We start from the raw sequence: 19,056 nt of genomic DNA on the forward strand, positions 1-19,056 counted from the left end.
GAGTGGATGATTTACAAGCCGTGATTATCACAATGGTCCTGTTATCTGCAGAATGTGCAGAGCTCTGTAATTAACATCTGTTTTTTCTCATGCTAGAAACCTGACATTAATGACAACGTTTGCCACAAGAACCAGATGCATCCACTGGAGAGATACAAGTCAAATAAGAACTCCTACGAGGTGAGTTCCAGAATCTCTGTAGCCCTCTCTTCTCCATAATGCAAGTAAATCACAATCAATAAGCCATGTGTATATAAAGAGACAGCATACAAAATGTTGTGTTATCCTACTGAATGCCGTCACTGGGCCTCATGCAGTATCAGGCAGGAAGAACTTTGCTGCCCATCCAAGGCCAATTAGCATTCAGCTTTCATTGTAGAAACTGAATTAGAAAAATGAAACATGCACTCTGATTGGTTCATCTATGACATCCAACCTTCCTATTTTAAAAAGCTTATGAAAACTAGATAATTCCCCATCAGAAAGCAGCATTGCCATTGGCCAGCGATGGGGAAAGCTTCCAAGACCCATGACTTGGGCAAGATGGGGAAAAAAATGGCCATTGTGTGGTGCCATATTATATTATAGACGGGGTCCCAAATGGTCAATTTGTTTCTCTTACAATTTGACTGTTGAAGAACATGTAGGATTTTGAAGTTTATGGCTAAACCTAATGTGCATGTTGTCTTACAAGTAGGGAATGCAGATAAGTGTCTAGACGACACATCAGTCACCCAAGGCTTCCAGGACTAAACAAGATGATAGTGGGTTACTGTCTGCAAGGCCTCGTAGATTTGGTGTAGGTGCAGGGGCATACATAGAAATCATGGAGCCCCGTAAACGTCCTAATTGCTACCTCCCCACAAAAATGAAAAAGCACAAAAGGGTCACAAAAGAACATATCTCACAACTTTGCAATAATTTTGCTCCTATTGAAGCCCTTTAGTGTTACCACACACTAAAATACCTCTTTCGTGACTCCAAGAATTATGATGACAGCAAAAGTGCCCTCCAAACACAGTATGATACCCCCAGAGTGAATTCATGGAAAGTATCATAACCTCAACACAGTATGATGGCCCCAACAGTTTTCCACACACAGTAGGATAGCCCCGACACAGCCCTCCTATATAGTATGAGACCCCCACACAATAGGACATCCTCCACACTGTATAATGGCCACCACAGAGCCCTCAAAACAGCATAATAGCCTCCACATAGGTCCAGCAAACGGAATAGGCACCAGGCTCCCCCTGACTCGCAGAGCAGACCCATAGCAAATGAGTAGTCTTGGTTCTTAGCAGTACGCCACTGTGTAGGTGCCAATACATCATGAATGGCTTCCCAACAAATTCTTGGTTAGCCAACAGCTAATTCTTCCAAAATTCCCATACACGTGCACATTCTTTTTTTTCGGATCCTAATTGGGATAAGAGAGTCTTCTTAGAAAGCTAAAGGATCAGGCATGTTGAAACCCAACATACCTAATCAATCTCTCCAAAAGCATCTGCAGTTGAAGGACATTCAATCCATCCTCATACACGTCCCTGTGAATACAGCATTAAAAGATTGACCGGTCCTATAAAAATGTATAATGTTTGGCTGACATAATATATATGTCCAGCTTTAAAAGTGAGGATAATTACTCCATATTGGGAAAACTATTAAATAATTCTAGTATCACATGCTGATTCCCACATTGGTGCAGCCCTGCAGAATATGCTGGTGCTAGATAATAAAGGATGTTATTGCTAGAGGGAAATGCTCTTAGGAAAACAAAAGGAAAGTCCAGAAGATGTAAGGATGTATTGGTCCATGATTATGTTGTATCTTTGGGAACAGAAAAGGAAACACCTTTTGTAGAGGTCTAGTATTACCGCCATAATTATTTTGAAAGGGTAGACCCCCCCCAACAAGACGCGGTTCAGTGGTTTTCATGCCGGCTCAGGATGTAATACAATAGGGAAGTGATGCTTTGTGTCCTGGGCCCTGCCAGATGGAGCGTGTCTCAGCAATGGTCAGGGAAGTCACTTCCTGCTCTCTGAAAAGGGAAAGAGGGATCGGAAACTCCTCCTTGGGCTCTGCTTTCTAAAGCAATGAAAGTGGAGGATGTGGCTGCTTCATGTGATATAAGGAAACTGCACATCCCGGCCTTCCTCAGTCTGCAAGCCATTAACCCCTGCACTCGGGGGGAACAATTTATCTGTTTCAGGAAAATTACATTAGCAGATTGTCAGATTCACAACTTTTAGGTGCCTATAAAGATATAAGAAAGATATATATCTTGGTACTGTGTTAGCCAGTAGATAGAAAGATGTTTAGAATTGAGAGTCCTCAGTGGTTGATACCTTTTAATGGCTAACTGAAAAGATGGTAACAAATTGCAAGCTTTCGAGACTACTGTCTTTCTAGACAGAAGAGACCTGTGTAGTCTCGAAAGCTTGCAATTTGTTACCATCTTTTCAGTTAGCCATTAAAAGGTATCAACCACTGAGGACTCTCAATTCTAAACATCTTTCTATAAAGATATAAATAATTTATATAGCACCAACATATTCCGCTACCTTTTAAAATTTAGAGGGTACGCACATCAAAAAGTAGTCTTAGGTCCCATGCATATTATACTTGCTTCTCCAAGGCCTGGCACTGTCCTGACCGGTCCGGAGCATGAGGCCATGTGGGGCCTAGTCAGCGCCATAAGGTCAAAAGACCGGAGGGAGTGGGACAGCACGAGTGGGAAGGAACAGGCCTAGGGCAGATGAGTATAATATTTTATAAATTTTTAACCTCCTCTCTCCCCTACCTTTATTGTACTTTGTGATCTGGAGAGATCTCAGAGCTTAAATTTTTTTTTTGATAATCGGACTGCTGGCATATCTGCTGCCTTGAATAGAGCAAACTTGCCTGTAACTAATACTTAATTTCTATTGAATCTCTACACCACTTTGCTCACTCCTGCCCCTTGGTTTGCACATTTGATAGAAGACTCAGCTTTTGGCCATGTAAAATCTTGGGTTTCCATTTACTCATTGTCATTTACAATTCTTATGACTTGTTATGTCTTAGAAGTTCCTAGAAGTCCCTCAGGCATCAGAAACTACTACCTCTATACCCCCTAATATAGCTACACCTGTTTGTATAAGGACTAGGGTACCGTCACACAGTGCCATTTTCATCGCTACGACGGCACGATTCGTGACGTTGCAGCGTCGTATGATTATCGCTCCAGCGTCGTAGACGGCGGTCACACGTTGCAATACACGGCGCTGGAGCGATAATTTCATGACGTATTTGCGATGTAGAAGCCGTTGGTTACTATGCGCACATCGTATACAATCTGTGTCACACGATGCAATCATGCCGCCACAGCGGGACACTAGACGAGGAAAGAAAGTTTCAAACGATCTGCTACGACGTACGATTCTCAGCGGGGATCCGGATCGCAGTAGCGTGTCAGACACAACGATATCGTAACGATATCGCTAGAACGTCACAAATCGTGCCGTCGTAGCGATGAAAATGGCACTGTGTGACGGTACCCTAAGAATGTCAGCAGCCCATGAAAATGGAGCAAATTCCAGTTCTACTAGTCTCTTCTAATGGGGCATTGTCTTGAGTTCTTTGAACTATAAGTTCAATGGAATAAACAACTAGAGACATGAAAAGGCAGATTTCTAAGAAAGGCGCATAAACGTAAAGATTCTTGACGTTACATATTATTATGAAAAGCTTTTTGCTGAGTGCTTCCAGACAAAGTCAGATCTCAAAAACAGAGAAATTCCAGGTAGCTGTCAAAATAGAGGTGTTACGTTCATAGTTATGTTAGGATTTGCAAGATTGACTTACCCAAAGAATGTGAGTCCCCTGTAGAAAGTAGAAAAAATTTACCGGTAATTATGAGTCGCTGAGTCACTTTGTTAAATATTCTCTTCTGTGAGTGACGACACCAATGTACAGCATATTCTTTCTTCCAAACTCATTAAAAAACATATAAAACAAACTTTAACAAACATATAAAACACAATAAAAAGTTCTACTGAGCTTCTATATTCACTAAATATATATCATGCATCAACACTTGCCTTCAGGTGTTTAGAAAAATCTTCCGTACAATCGCTGTGCAACTCGAGTGGCAGCCATGTTGTTCCCCACGGCCCCAATTACAAAGTAGAAAAAATGCTAGTAAATATAGCAAATTGTTTAAATTCCCGATCTTTCATGTGAGAAAATCTTTGTGTTTATTTTCTCCTTTCATGAAGACTTATCTGTCAATAATGTTATGTTCTTTCCATTATTTCCAGGAAAGAAAACCTAAGGATTCAGAAAAGCGATCAGAACAGCGTTGTGGTCAGAAGAAAATGGAAAAATGTTCCCCATCCCACAGGCAGGCTCCAATTGTCATGACTAAGGGCCATAACTCCAAGCCTCCTGTCAAGGAGAGAAAGTCCTCAAAATCTGAACGGGGTAAGTTATGAGTTTTAAATTGACGTCTCCATCCGGGGCAACCAGCATATATTATTATTATTATACATTTTTATAGCGCCATTTATTCCATGGCGCTTTACATGTGAATGAGGCAAATATAGACAAGTACAATAAACATGAGTAAAGCAAGGCCCACACAGGTACATAAGGAGGGAGGACCCTGCCCGCGAGGGCTCACAGTCTACAGGGGATGGGTGAGGATACACTAGGAGAGGGTAGAGCTGGTCATGCGGCGGTTCAGCAGACAGATGATCGCTGCAAGTTGTAGGCTTGTCGGAAGAGGTGGGTCTTCAGGTTCCTTTTGAAGGTTTCCGTGGTAGGCGAGAGCCTGATGTGTACATACAACATTGCCAGCTGATACATTTTATTAGAAATTGTGTAATGCTCCATGCCCCCTGTGGTGTTGCTGCAGGAGAACTGAAGATTGTGGACCCTAACTGGAAAATACTCTATTGAGGGTCTCTTGTAAACAAAAAAGTGACTTTTTAAGGCAAGCAACTGCTTTAAAGGGGACTTTTCACTCATTTTTTAATTTAAATTGATTACCTCCTCCAATTGCCACTGCTCCTCTGATTCTGGAACAGTTTTTCTTTTTCTTCTGTGCTCCACCGTTACAAAGTTTTGGCCCCCTGGAAAAAGAAGGGCAAATTTTCTCTTCAACGAACTGGGCACGTACCATAGAACTTCTCCGTAGGCATTTGTATTTTCTTTTCTGGTGCCAGCCAATCAGAACACAGCCACGCCTCTGGAAAAGATCTGTGTTTTACACTCAGTGGATGGAAGAGAAAATTTACACTTTTATTCCGGAGGGCATAACTTTGGAACAGAAGGTCATGGAAGAAAAAGAAAAACTGTTCCAAAATCGGTTAAATGGCACCGATTGCAGGAAGGTATTCAGGTAACATAATAAAAAAAGACATAGAAAGGTTCTTCTTTCCCACGGTTTACTGCATACTGATTTTTTTTATTGATTTAAGTGGATAAAAAGTATGAAGTAAACTCCTAACACTCTAGTGGCAACTTCAGACAAATTTTTATCATGTGGCTAGATGCCATTGCCTTTGTTTTGGAGATCTGAATCCGAAATATCAGCACCAACCACAGATATATTAAAAACTAGCTGTTATTATTTGCATAGAGTAATGGCTCAGGGGCCCTTTAAAGCAAATGTTTCCTAAGCAACACCTACGGTGATGCTGAGCTGAAGGTCTTTTTTGCATCGCGTGCACACATTAATGCTAGGTTTCGTGCATAAATAAACAACATCATGTCACATATGTAGGAAATTAACACATCACCATACATTTGTATCTAATGGTGGGAAGGATGTGGTTACTAAGAATATGGGTGGAAGAAAAGTCCTTTGTGGTCATGACTCTTTAGGAGTGAAGCACTATTAAATAGCCACCAGTTTACGGTATTCACAATGTGGTTGCTTTTTCCAAGCAAGTTATATTTTTACCTTTTTTTAATTTCCTCATTACTCATCATAGGAGACTGTAGTTGGTGAGAATATTTGTCTAGCTCTTATGTCTAGCAGTTAGTCATTGCAGATTGAAACAATTGATGTTCTTTTTCCCTTTTGCAGAATCCGTTGGTGGGTTAAGTCCCTTCCATGAAGTCAGATTAAACAAGCCGGTCTGCGTCACTTCCTGTTCTTTGGAATATTTGGAAATGCAAAGTCCAGATCCAAGAACGCCTAAGATCATGAGACGTCAAGACTCCCACTCACAAGAGACTGTGAACATGAACATGGGTGTCCGCATGAGGGAACCTCATATGAATGTTGTACGTTCCTTCGAATCTGTGAACAGAGAAGACCAAATAGAGTTGTCTCCATCTCACCAGTATCGAGTCATAGGTTCCCCGGTGTCCTTCTCCCCTCGTCATTCCAGTGAAAGAACTCTTTCACCCATCTTTCAGTTTGACAACACAACCCCGGTGAAGGCTCATTCCACCCTTTCGTCCTTCACGTACGAAGACAAAAGTAGCCCGTCTAGCTCTGAATCCATGTCCCCAACTTCTCCCCATTCCCCATCGTGTAACAATAACATTTCCGGCAACTTGGGAAGCCCAAATTGCGTCAGGAGCCGAGGTCGATTTCCTATGATGGGCATTGGACAAATGTTAAGAAAGAGGAGTCAGGTAACATCTCCCAAACCTGAAAACTCCTTGGAATCTCGAATGCCGGCTTTGCAGCAGATGAGCCCAGGTTATACCAGTTTCAATTCCAGCGATATGAACGTATTTTGCTGATTGGACTTGTTCTTAAGAACTGTGGTTTATTTGATGGCTTTTTGCCCCAACCATTGTAGAAAGAGGAGAACTTGAATTATATCTGTAAATGTGAATTTTGCTATTTTCCTCATTGCATCAAGAGCATTTACCGTGAATGTTTAATTTTATGCATTGAAAAATTCATCACTTCTGTGAATTGCACTTCTGCGGCAGTGATGCCAGGGAAACTACAAGATCTCTGTCTGGTACAGTACTAAAATATTGACAGTTTTCTTGCAAACTTTACTAATGGATATTTCTGTGGACATCCAAAAGTGCAGAAATCTGCTGTAACTAATCTGCTAATGCAACTTACCATGGACCAAACATGATTCCTCAGCTGGTGATCTCCTGCACTGACCTTGACTCACCAGAATGTCTACGGAGCTGAAACAACTTGCATTCAAAACGGCTGTTGTAAACGTTAAGGACTTTATTTCCTCAAAGTGTTATGATGTTATTTGATTGGCACTGTGCCACCATTTTCCTCAGTCTCATCGTTTTGGGTCACTTTTTTCTTTGTTTATTCATCATAAAATGTTTACGCTGCTCTTTGAAGATTGATGAAGAAAAGTTGGGCATTTCATGTTACTTTTATGGTTGATTCACATCCTCTGTGGACTTATAGTTGAAGATTTTTGTAATGTGAGCGTCAGGAAACAATATAAAAACATGTTTTGAAAAAAAAAATATATATATTATTTTTGTTTTTGTACATTTTAAAGGGTTTCTCCACCTGATAAAAAAATAATTAAAGGGAATCTGTCATCAGGAATTAGACCACCATATTGCCACTAACCTTTTATGCAATGCAGGAGAGCTTCATGCCAATTATGTTCTTCTAGTCTGGAGCAGATGCGGCATCATGTAAAACAAGGCTGTATTCTCAAGTCTATATACAGTCAAGGCGGTGTAGCTATTCTCAGGAGAATGCTGGCTGGCCCTGATTTTATTGACACCCTGACTGCCTGCTTTTCATATTATCCTGATATGAAAAGTCAGCATTTCCTACTTCTACCTACAACTATTGTTTGATTGGACCCAAAAATATTGGTCCTGCCTATTTCTAGTGATGGAACAGGCTCAGGTAGAGGTAGAAACCAACTCCACCTTAGACAATCCCTACTGACTAGAAGTGAAGTGTTTCCCTGTTGGGATGCAATTAGCTGTAAACAGTAGGTTTTCCTGCAGTGCCTCCGAAGGGAAAATCAGGCATTGCATGACAAGGTCCTCCAAAGTCCAAAACACTCTTTTTGATTGAAAATAAGTTGTCTAAACTGGACTGTCCCTTTAAGTTCCTCCATAGTATTCCTTAGCATATTTTATCTAAGGAACTAGAGTGGAGGCAGACATTTGTATGCTGAAGAATCACTGCTATATCTTCACTCTTTCCTTGAAGTGAAGCAACAAACTGATTACAGGTCCTGCTCATAAAACTCATTGTAAGTCTGATTAAACGAATGAGTTATTAACAGGCAGAAAACGTAAAATAGAAAGAGACCACATTTTTTTAAATGTTTTCATAAGATGTTGTACAAAAGCATTCAGGCTCTCAGGATCTCTGCATCATGTGGGTTACAATCCTTTTAGGTAAACTAAGTTTATCCCTCTGGAATTTTGGAATTTTTGTTTTAAGCAGAAAGTTTAAAAAAACACCTACTCCAACATTTTTTTTGGAATGAACGTTCTGGTTAACTTATACTGCAGAAACAAAGGCATTTGAAGACCCTTTATGTCTCTGCTTACATTGCCGCAGCCCAGTGAGAATGAATACAAAGGCATGTCTTTGTATATCTGTCTTTCAGGCATCTCTATTGTTCTGGCAATTTAGTAAGATCAAAGTTTATTTTTTATTTTCTTTCTTTTTTTGTTAACCACTAGAAATGGAGGGTTAATGTCTAATTTTTTTACAAGGTGTTTTGCGATGGTAACAGATGATTAGGCCTAACTTTTTTCATCTATACATTTTTTTCCAATTTTATCCATTTTGAGTTGAGAAGGAAATGTCCTAAATTGTCTTCCGTTTTCCTCTCTGTCATTTTTTTTAGCTAGATCAATAAAACATTAGCTGGGAGTCATCAAAGCAATTTTGCCACACATCTCCAGTAAAAATGGATCGGTTGCAAATGGAACAAATAATGAATGCAAAACAAACACTAAAGTGTACATTCATTTTTTTTACTCCATTTGCTCCAACTTTTTTTTTTTAATACTGGATCTGTTAGGCTGGTTTCACATTTGCGTTTAAAAATGCAGCGTTTTAAAAAAAACCGCATGTGGTGAAAAAACGCATGTAAACGCGTGCAAACGCTGCGTTTTTTAGACGCATGCGATTTTGCATGCAGAAAAAAAAACGCGGCGTTTTGCCGCGTTTACATGCGTTTTTTCCTGCGTTTGCTTTTTGAAACGCATGCTGAGGAGTGTGTGACAGCTGCCAATCATCAAAATCAACAAGAAAACCCACTATAAATAGAAATAGCTAGGGGTAGGATTAGGGGTAGGGTTAGGGTTAGGGTTAGGATCCCTAGGGTAGGGTTAGGGGTAGGGTTAGGATCCCTAGGGGTAGGGTTAGGGGTAGGGGTAGGGTTAGGATACCTAGGGGTAGGGTTAGGGGTAGGGGTAGGGTTAGGATACCTAGGGGTAGGGTTAGGGGTAGGATTAGGATACCTAGGGTTAGGGGTAGGGTTAGGATACCTAGGGTTAAGGGTAGGGTTAGGGTTTGGATCCCTTTATCACCTTGATGGTGGGGGGTGGCTTATAAGTGTGTATTCTTGTTTTTTTTTCTATAAAAACGCATGCGTTTTTAACGCAAACAAACGCATGTGCTTAAAAACGCATGCGTTTACATAGACAGCAATACATTTTTTTGCCGCGAAAAAATGCATGCGTCTTTTTGCGACAAAAAAACGCCGCTAAAAATTACTACAGGTTGCATTTCTGCAACAAAACGCAAGCATAAAAAAACGCATGCATTGTCAAAACGCGGCAAAACGCATGCAAAAAAACGCATGCGTTTTTAATGTTAAGTATAGAAAAAAAACGCATGCGTTTTTTAGCGCTAAAACGCAGCGGCAAAAAACGCAAGTGTGAAACCAGCCTTACAAACCGATGACAACTTGACATGTGAACCAAGGTTAAGGCACAAAGGAAAAAAATATTTTTTTCCGATTTTGTGACATCATTCGAACGACAAGTAGGTGAGCGTGTTCATTATTTCCGAGTGTTTTTCTAAACGTAGTCTGTGCCAATATTTTTGGACAATTTTTTCTTTTTATATCCGTTCTTCATTTTGTCTCGTAGAGTAAGTTACCATCCACCTCTGTGACATTAATTAGGTGGACTTAAGGATACTATGTGAAAACCCCCCACTTTTATGTCAAAATGTCAAAAATGGCAGACAACCCTGCTAATCTGGTAAGAGACATTTGTTGACGCTGAGATTAACTCTGCCCCTTCTATTGGATTTATTTTCTAGTGTCTATGGTCCTAGAAGATGAGCGGTAGCTCTATGCATCCTGAATCAATTAAAAAAAAAATGTGAAAAGCTGTTTTGTAGCTGGTAATATTCTTGAACAAAAGGCTTGAATCTCTTTGCTTACAGGCTTCTCGCCTTCTGTTTCTTTACAACTCGCTGCCGTTTCAAAGTGTCTTGTAAAATACAGCTGGAATCTGTCCTAATAACGTGTAGAGGGACAAGCAATGCCTGATGTTGACTCCACCAGATCAGATCTGTCATCTGCCAAATTCTTGTTCTCAGATTCTACCAAAGAATGTTTTTGAAGAAGACGTCAATTTGAGCAGAAACCCGTGAACGTAGTACATGAATATGTAATTAGTGCTTATTGTTCAAAGTCGCTCGAGATGTAGCAAAAAGCAAACATTCATCTTCCTTCTCACCATGTGTAACATAAGCCATCATCAGATGCGGATTGTTTTTTTGGCATGTGTATGGAAATTTTATTGTACCTAATATTTAAATAGCTTTTTTTTTAAAATTGTAATTCAAACGTTTTCATAAAATCACATTTCTCGAAAAACCATTGTCTTGCGTCTTATATGAACTTGATTGCTGAATATACATTTTTGTATTTAAAAACCCCCTTCACTTTGGAACAAAATGTCACAGTATGAATTTTGATATTGTTAACGTCTGTTAGAGGCCACTCGCTCAAAAAGGCTGCCTTGGATAGACTTGGCACAAGCCATTACGTCTGGCAGATTCCAGAGGAACCCCATCTTCACTCTTTAACTCCTGTACAGGGATCTGGTCCTAAAACGGGGTCCCCTGGATTGCTTACATGGAAGGACTGCTGTCTGGAGGAGCGAGCCACGGGCAGGAAGGGTTGCCATGCATGGTCAAAGCCAAAACGTCATGTCAGAAACAAAATTTTTAAACAAGAGTATGGTGAAAATACACCCCGAGGTCAGAAAACAGGAGGAATCAGGAAAACAACGCAAGCAAGGACTAGAACAAAACCAGGTAGCAGAACTAATTAACTGGTAGTGGAAATCAGAGGCCCAAGGGTTTAAATAGCAGGTAGCCTGGCCTAGGGCTTTCAGAAAGGAGTAATCAAAACCGTACAACCCCATAGCTCACTGATCCAGCACCACCAAAAGTACCAGGAATAAAACAGAATTGCTGATGTCACCCGCAACAAAGGCGCCGTGCTGCCTAGTGGCTGAAGCATGGCTTAAAGGGACAGGAGCCGGCACAGATGTTACAGATACAGGATTTCTGTCTGATTTTGAGTTGCACGTTTTCTTCTCTGTCCAAATTTAAATCTACAATTAGCTTAATTCAATCAGAAAGCAAGTGGCCCCGTTGAAGGCTCTTGTAACAGACACTACAAATCAACCTGGAATGCCTTGAATATGAGTATGCAAATTGCCTCTTCTGAGAAAAAGAGGACTTAACTCTATAGCGCCACCTGTTGGAAGTAGCGATCCTACAAGTCACAATCAACCTTTTAACGAGTCGTGCATTATGACTTAGGATAAAAGCCAAATCAGTATCTCAATTCGCAGACAGTGTTTTGGGCTGTTGGCCCTCGTCAGTGCGAAGCATGAGAACTGATTTGGCTAGGTGAGAGGCTCTGGACTGGGGTCTAAGGGGTAACGTTTCTCCTTATGGAGAGTGACATACCAGCTGGCTTGTCAAGGTAAGGAGGCTTATTCGCCGTGCAATGCTCATGAGTAGGGTTAGGATAGCACACACTGACCCTCCTTGGAGCTACATTTTCAGCTAGTGTAACCTTGTGACCCAAAGCTAAGGTTCCCTCGTGGGCCACCAGCTCACAGGATCCCCATTAGAAAAGGTGGGCTCACTTTGTGCCATTAGTAGCTCCTATGTCATAGTGGATCATGGTGGATGTTTACTGATCCCAATCTGCATTGTGAGAGCTCTGCTTGTAGCATCACCGATTAGAAAACCATGGCTGCTTTCTTCCTGAAATGGCGCCGAGGTTCATATCTGCAATTGTTCCTCGGCTTTACTTAAGTGAATATGGCTGAGATGCATTACCACACACAACCTGTAGACAAGTGTGGCACTGTTTGCGTAAAAAGGTGTTACAAACTTTTATAGCTAAAGCGATTCTTCTGTGCCATTTGCATAGCAGCTGACGGTACAACTTTATTAGTCAGGTTTTCATAACCTCACATGACATATCGCCTGTAGTCATAACCTTTTAATGGTGGATATTTATCAAAATGAATGCATAGAAAAGGTGGAGGTGTCACTCATGGTTTAGATCTCAGCTTACAGTGACCATTTTGAACATCCAGTAAGCAATCCACTTGGTCGCGATAATCCGGAAGCGCCATATATTGGTCTTCCCAAACTCAAAAATATTAGCTACTTCATAAAGTTCCTGTCACGGTATACTGGAACAGAGATTGCAGTGTCTGGTTACACATACTCCTGCACTGATTAGAACTGCTTCCCCATCCTATTAAACCTTGCAGGTTTTCCTTGCTTTGTCATTTCAAGGGTTAATCAGTTCAGTTGATCTCCTGCAGCTCTCCATCCTGAATTGTCTCAGCTGTTCTGTATTGGCTACTCCCCTCTGGTATATATGTTTGCCACTGGCACTTGGGAGTTGCCAGTGATACTTTCAACTTCCTTTTTTGTTGGTTAAGGAGAGTTCTGATTTAGTAACAGGTGGTTGGTGTAGTTTACAGGAGATAGTTGCATGGATTTGGTATTGTGTGTTTATCCTAATCCTCTCCTACTTGGTTTACCCCTTTTACTGCTCACTTGATTTCCACTTGTTGATTTGTGAGTGTATTTGTGTGATTTATTTTATTTTATTTTATTCCTGTCTGTTTACCTCTGTCTGTCTGGTTAGTGTTTTCCAATACACTTAGGGTATGTGCACACATCAGGATTTCTTGCAGAAATTTGCGGTTTTTTTAGCATTTTGCAAGCGTAATTAGCTTGCAGAATGCTAAAGTTTTCCAAGCGATCTGTAGCATCGCTTGGAAAACTGATTGACAGGTTGGTCACACTTGTCAAACATAGTGTTTGACAAGTGTGACCAACTTTTTACTATAGATGCAGCCTATGCAGCATCAATAGTAAAAGATAGAATGTTTAAAAATAATTAAAAAAATGGTTATACTCACCTGCAGACAGCCGATCTCCTCAACGGCTTCCGTTCCTATAGATGGTGTGTGTGTGCAGGACCTTCGATGACGTCGCGGTCACGTGACCGCGACGTCATCGCGGTCATGTGACCGCGACGTCATCGCAGGTCCTTCACACACACCATCTATAGCAACGGAAGCGGCAGCATGCACCACTGAGAGGCGGGAAGACTCCGGGGGCCATCGAAGGTGAGTATATGACTATTTTTTATTTTAATTCTTTTTTTTTACCAATTATATGGTGCCCAGTCCGTGGGTACCAACCGCACATGATCTGCTTACTTCCCGCATGGTGGGCATAGCCACATGCGGAAAGTAAGCAGATCAATGCATTCCTAGGTGTGCGGAATCCCCGCAATTCCGCAAATTTAATGAACATGTTGCTTTTTTTTCCGCGATGTGATTTTTTCACGGAAAAAAATGCAACATTTGCACAAGAAATGCGGAATACATTGAAAATAATGGGAGGCATATGTAAGTGTTTTTTTCGCATTTTTTTCTCGTTTTTATAGCGAAAAAACGTGAAAAAAACACGAAAAATACTGAACGTGTGCACATGGCCTTAGGCTTCAAAGCTCCTTGAGTGGGGAAGGAAACAGATAAGGGTTAAGATTGGAGCATAGCAAACTAGAGACCCCGGTGTCTCCACCATATGGGGTAGTGCAGGTGATAGGGATAGCCTAGGGTGCCCTTTGGGATTGGATAGGAGCCCACAGTTCCTTGTCACTACGTGACAGTTCCTCCTTATTCATGGTGAGCCTTATTCAGCATTTCATGTATGTGTGTTATCTTTGGTTTTCACGGATAGCACTCATACCTGTGATCATTTATGGAACAACTCCTTGTTTATTCCTGGACCGAGTGGTCTGTGGTAAATAGAGGAGACATGTCTGATTTTGAAGTGAGGGTTGGATCAAAATCGGGAATGTAAGTCTATGGATCCTGGAAAAAATCGGACCACACTCAGATGCCATCCAATTCCCACTCATTGTCAGAAAGGAGAAGGTGGAAAACGTTTTTTTTTTCCATGTATAAGAAAAACTGATGACACTTGGACCAAACTCTGATCAAAGTCTGATAAAAAAAAAAATTGGTTCATTTTTTCTCATAGGTGAGAATAACTGACATCTTAATAAGGCCTTATGATCATTTTTTCTTAATCTCATAGAAAGGAAAATAGGGCATCCACAATTCTCAACTTAGTTACCAGGTGGTCTGTAAGACACCACAGATCAATTAATGTAGCCTTTTACTTGGCGGTTTGACTAAACCCGCCCGTACATCAGTGATCTCAGATTTGTTATTTTTGACAGACTTTTCCCTGGCGGTTGCTCATTGACATAAGTTAAAATGACACTTCGCAAATTGGCTTCTACCACGATCTGTTGTCTAGTCTGGGCTTCTTTAGATGAATGTAGATTTGGTGTGGACAACTTTCCAACTACAGCACCCGATAATGACTATAAAAATGCAACTTTTATCAAGCTGTATGCCTTCTATCAGCATCTAATTCAGCATTCATTCATGTCATGAAAAACAAAAACGGTCCAAATTTTCTAGTGTATGACCAACTTAAAGTGGTTTTCCGGCTTCTCATGGTGGAATAGTCTTTGAAATGGGAAGACCCATCTAAATGCTCATACACGCCTCAGAGGCATGTGACAAATTTGCCAGGACATACTCAAATTTTTGGAAACAATGTCAAGATTTCTGTGGCTTAAAATGGCCGGAATTTATGGAAAAGAGTGTCTAAAGGTGGGGCTGTGGATGTAGCTTAAATGGGTTGTCTGACCGTGAGGAACAAGTCTACAAACTTGAGCCCCAAGCCTGGACAACCCCTTTAAACATCAAACGTTTCCAATGTTGTTAAGTATTAAGATTAATTTTCATATGAGTCTGCTAGAAAAAAATTTGCATATGTACATTCGGAGGCATAGACAGATACAATAGTGACTTCATATATCTCCTCTCTTCATGTGCATGGGACCAAACCTAATCTGGCCATGAGTCTTCTCCTCCTGCCTTAGAGGAACTAATATCCCTCACAAACTGCTGCAATAAAACCACAGATAGCAAACATATGGCTGCAGAGCTGTCACTAGTTGCTCTCCAGGGTCATATATCTGTGAATAATTTAGTGACATAGATGCTTATACAAAAAGACGTATTTTGCATTCCATTACAAGGCGATGAAGCTTCTCTCTCAATTATTAAATACACTTACATAATATCAACCATTACATCTTTTTTTATGTCTTACTCTTTAGGGTGCAGTTTCCTTTAATGAACAAAAAAAAAAATAAAAAAATAAAAAGCGAAATCTGAGCAACAGTTTCCATGGTAACAGGTCTGCATCTTCTTTCCAGAAACGAATAAATGGATGCGGCCATGAGATTGCTCTGTGTCTTGATTAGCTACAAAAATAGAAACTATTTCTAGAGAATATTGGTTGAGGGTATTTTTGGCAGGAAAGGTGAGAGCGTGGCAATATATTCACTCTTCTCGTACCAGGTGGCGGAGAAAAAGACTGCATATGAGGAGGATACGTGGTCAGCAGAGCCAAAAAATCTAATCGTTTAGTGTTCAATACTGAAATAAAACCTATCACAACTAGGTCTAACAGCATTAACAATTTCAGTGTAGAAAAAAGTCCAAAAAAGGATTTCGATACGCGTTTCGCATATTGCTTCATCAGGGGGTACTGAGGCAATTTCCACCAGCATTATTTATAATACGCATTCACTACAGATGCAAGTCAGGCAATTGTCAGTACTTTCCCCAACACCTACAGCATCCCAGATATCACACCGAGCCTGCGTGCGTAGCCTGATGTCATCACTAACAACAGAAATGTGGTCAAGAGGAGGTGACAGCCCACCATGCTTAAGTAATGGCTATATTTATTGTGATGGACCTTATAAAATGACCACACTGCCTCATCTGGGTTTGTAATGGGGTGTTTTAAATAATGTTTTTGACAATTTTTGTTTTAATAGGGTGTGACATTTTATAAGTATGGAGGCACCGTTGTCAATAACTAAATATTTGAAGTTTAAAAGTAATTTAGAGATTACAAAAATGTAATCATGTTGGCAGCCATATGGATATGGTTGACAGTTGTCGGATTTTTCCTCTGGCTACATTGAAGGTAACTGTGCCGCGACAAGTCCTACTCAACGTTCACGACTGCCCTTGGTTACAGTCCTGGGGCCCCCTTATGCCATAAAGTCCTCCATCCACCCAAAAAATGCAAACACAATGATGTCGATGATATTTTTTGACATATTGTACATGACATAAATATATTTTCCTGTGAATTTTTGCTCCAAAAATGCTCCCAAAAACTACTATGGAAAAATGTATCCGAAGAGGGAGGGAGGCAAGTGTATGCTGCAAAGTTAACCCTTTTATTTCAAACAAGAGGGTTTGTAGTTTATTTTTTGTTTCTGTCTTCCAGCATGTATAGCCATAACTTTTTCTTTTTAAATTATGACATTTCCCGATAACTATAAATAATATGTTTATTGTACTGTATAGATGATTAAGTATGTATGATTAAGATTACAGGGCTTGCTTATATGTTACCGGTATTTAGTTTTTGTCATGTTTAATAACATTTTTTTTTAAGTACCGTATATACTTGAGTATAAGCCGGCCCGAGTATAAGCTAAGACCCCTAATTTTGCCACAAAAAACTGGGAAAACGTAATAACTCGAGTATAAGCCTAGGGTGGGAAATGCAGCAGCTACTGGTAAATTTCAAAAATAAAAATAGATACCAATAAAAGTAAAATTAATTGAGACATCAGTAGGTTGAGTGTTTTTGAATATTCATATTGAATCAGGAGCCCCATTTAATACTCCATACAAAATACACCCCATATAATGCTCCATAAAATTTATGATGGGCCCATAAGATGCTCCATAATAAAATATGCCCCATATAATGCTGCATAAAGGTTGATTATGGCCCCATAAGATGCTCCATAAAAAATGTGCACCATACAATGCTGCATAAAGGTTGATTATGGCCCCATATGCTGCTGCTGCAATAAAAAAAAAAAAAAATGACATACTCACCTCTTGTCCTGACCAGGCGGGGACACCGACACTTGCAATATTCACCTGTCCCCGTTCCACCGCCGCGCACACTAAACACGTCATCGCGCCCTCTGACCTGAACGTCACAGCCAGAGGATGCAGAAGACACCGCAGCAGTGGAACGGGGACAGGTGAATATCGCATCCTGTCATACTCACCCTCCTGGCGCAGTCCCGGCTTCTCTGATGCGATTATCTCTGACGCCGGCAGCTTCTTCCTGTGTTCAGCGGTCACTGGTGCCGCTCATTAAAGTAATGAATATGCGCTCCACCCCTATGGGAGTGGAGTCGCGTCCATATTCATTATTTTAATGAGCGGTACCACGTGACCGCTGAACACAGGAAAAGCTGCCGGCACCCGGAGACCATCTGAGAAGCAGGTACGCGCCAGGAGCAGGTGAGTATGATGTGACAGCTGCCGCTCCCCCTCCCCCGCCGACCCCCTGGGACAATGACTCGAGAATAAGCTGAGAGGGGCACTTTCAGCCTAAAAAAATATAAATATACAGTATTTAGTACATTTACTGTTTTCCATTTACAATGTAGAAATAAATCTCTATATATCAGTGCACTATGTTTGTGAAAAATGCTTCTATTGAGGTTTTTATACAAAGAAAATCGCTGTACAGATAACAGTACTGCCCAGGGCTCACTGTTATTGTTTCTGTCTCCCATACTGCAGGTCTCAAATATGAAAAAATCTAGGAACCGGGGCACCAGACATCGTCCTTTTGCTAACTTTATTAGTACAGAAAAAAACACCACATTTCAGCCGTGCTGGACCTTTATCAAGCCATAACAAAGAATTATATGCTTTTTTATGGCTTGATGAAGGCCCTGCATGGCTGAAACATTGTGATTTTTCTGTTCTAATAAATTTACCAAAAGGACGATGTCTAGTGCCCTGGTTCCTGGATTTCTCTAAGTTGCTGCAACCATGTGGATGGTTGCGCCAATTTGTGCACAGACAGCAGAGTGGTGCACTGGACTAATCTTTTGCAAGAATAACTTCCTAGATATGAGTTCTAACATAGACCTGTTGATAAAAAAAAGATTTAGTAAAAGTTGAATACATGTCAGCATGCTAGGAGGGCACAGGTGCACTATTGCAGTCATTTTCGAGGATCAAATTGAAAAGATTTACCATTAGTCTAAGTATACTTTTTTTTGTAGATAATGGCCCTCATTTTGTTTAGATGAAGTCCGAGACCCTAAATAATATTTTCAAAGTAATAGTTTTTTTCTTATATCTTCTAATTTCCCTTAATTGTGGCATAGTGCTCTTGTAGAAACTTTGTGGTAACCGTCAGGAGGCGGTAGGCACAAATCTTCCAGCATCGGGATTAGAATAATTGGCCCATGCCTCAACCACTATCGGACTCCACGCTGACCACTTCGCAGCTCTATTTTTGCATTGTGAACTTCTCTTTAACTGCTTCTTCCAAGTGCTCTGACACGTCCCCAGTCCACTTCCAGACTCATTTGTATATGGCTTATACATTAGATTTCTTACGACTGGCACATCGGATGTCTACAATAAAGCTATCGT

General features: G+C 40.7%; 1 protein-coding gene across 1 annotated transcript in view; it reads left to right on the forward strand.

Moving 5' to 3' along the window:
* HUNK (hormonally up-regulated Neu-associated kinase) overlaps positions 1-10,794 on the forward strand; it is a 78,984-nt gene extending 68,190 nt beyond the window's left edge. The window contains exons 9-12 of the mRNA XM_077293975.1: positions 97-180; positions 4,302-4,464; positions 6,074-8,982; positions 9,859-10,794. Coding sequence (XP_077150090.1) covers positions 97-180; positions 4,302-4,464; positions 6,074-6,741 — 915 coding nt within the window. The 3' untranslated portion in view covers positions 6,742-8,982; positions 9,859-10,794. The remainder of the gene's footprint in view (positions 1-96; positions 181-4,301; positions 4,465-6,073; positions 8,983-9,858) is intronic.
* Positions 10,795-19,056: the final 8,262 nt, after the last annotated feature.

This window comes from Ranitomeya variabilis, chromosome 3, assembly GCF_051348905.1.
Source record: "Ranitomeya variabilis isolate aRanVar5 chromosome 3, aRanVar5.hap1, whole genome shotgun sequence".
Taxonomy (NCBI): domain Eukaryota; kingdom Metazoa; phylum Chordata; class Amphibia; order Anura; family Dendrobatidae; genus Ranitomeya; species Ranitomeya variabilis.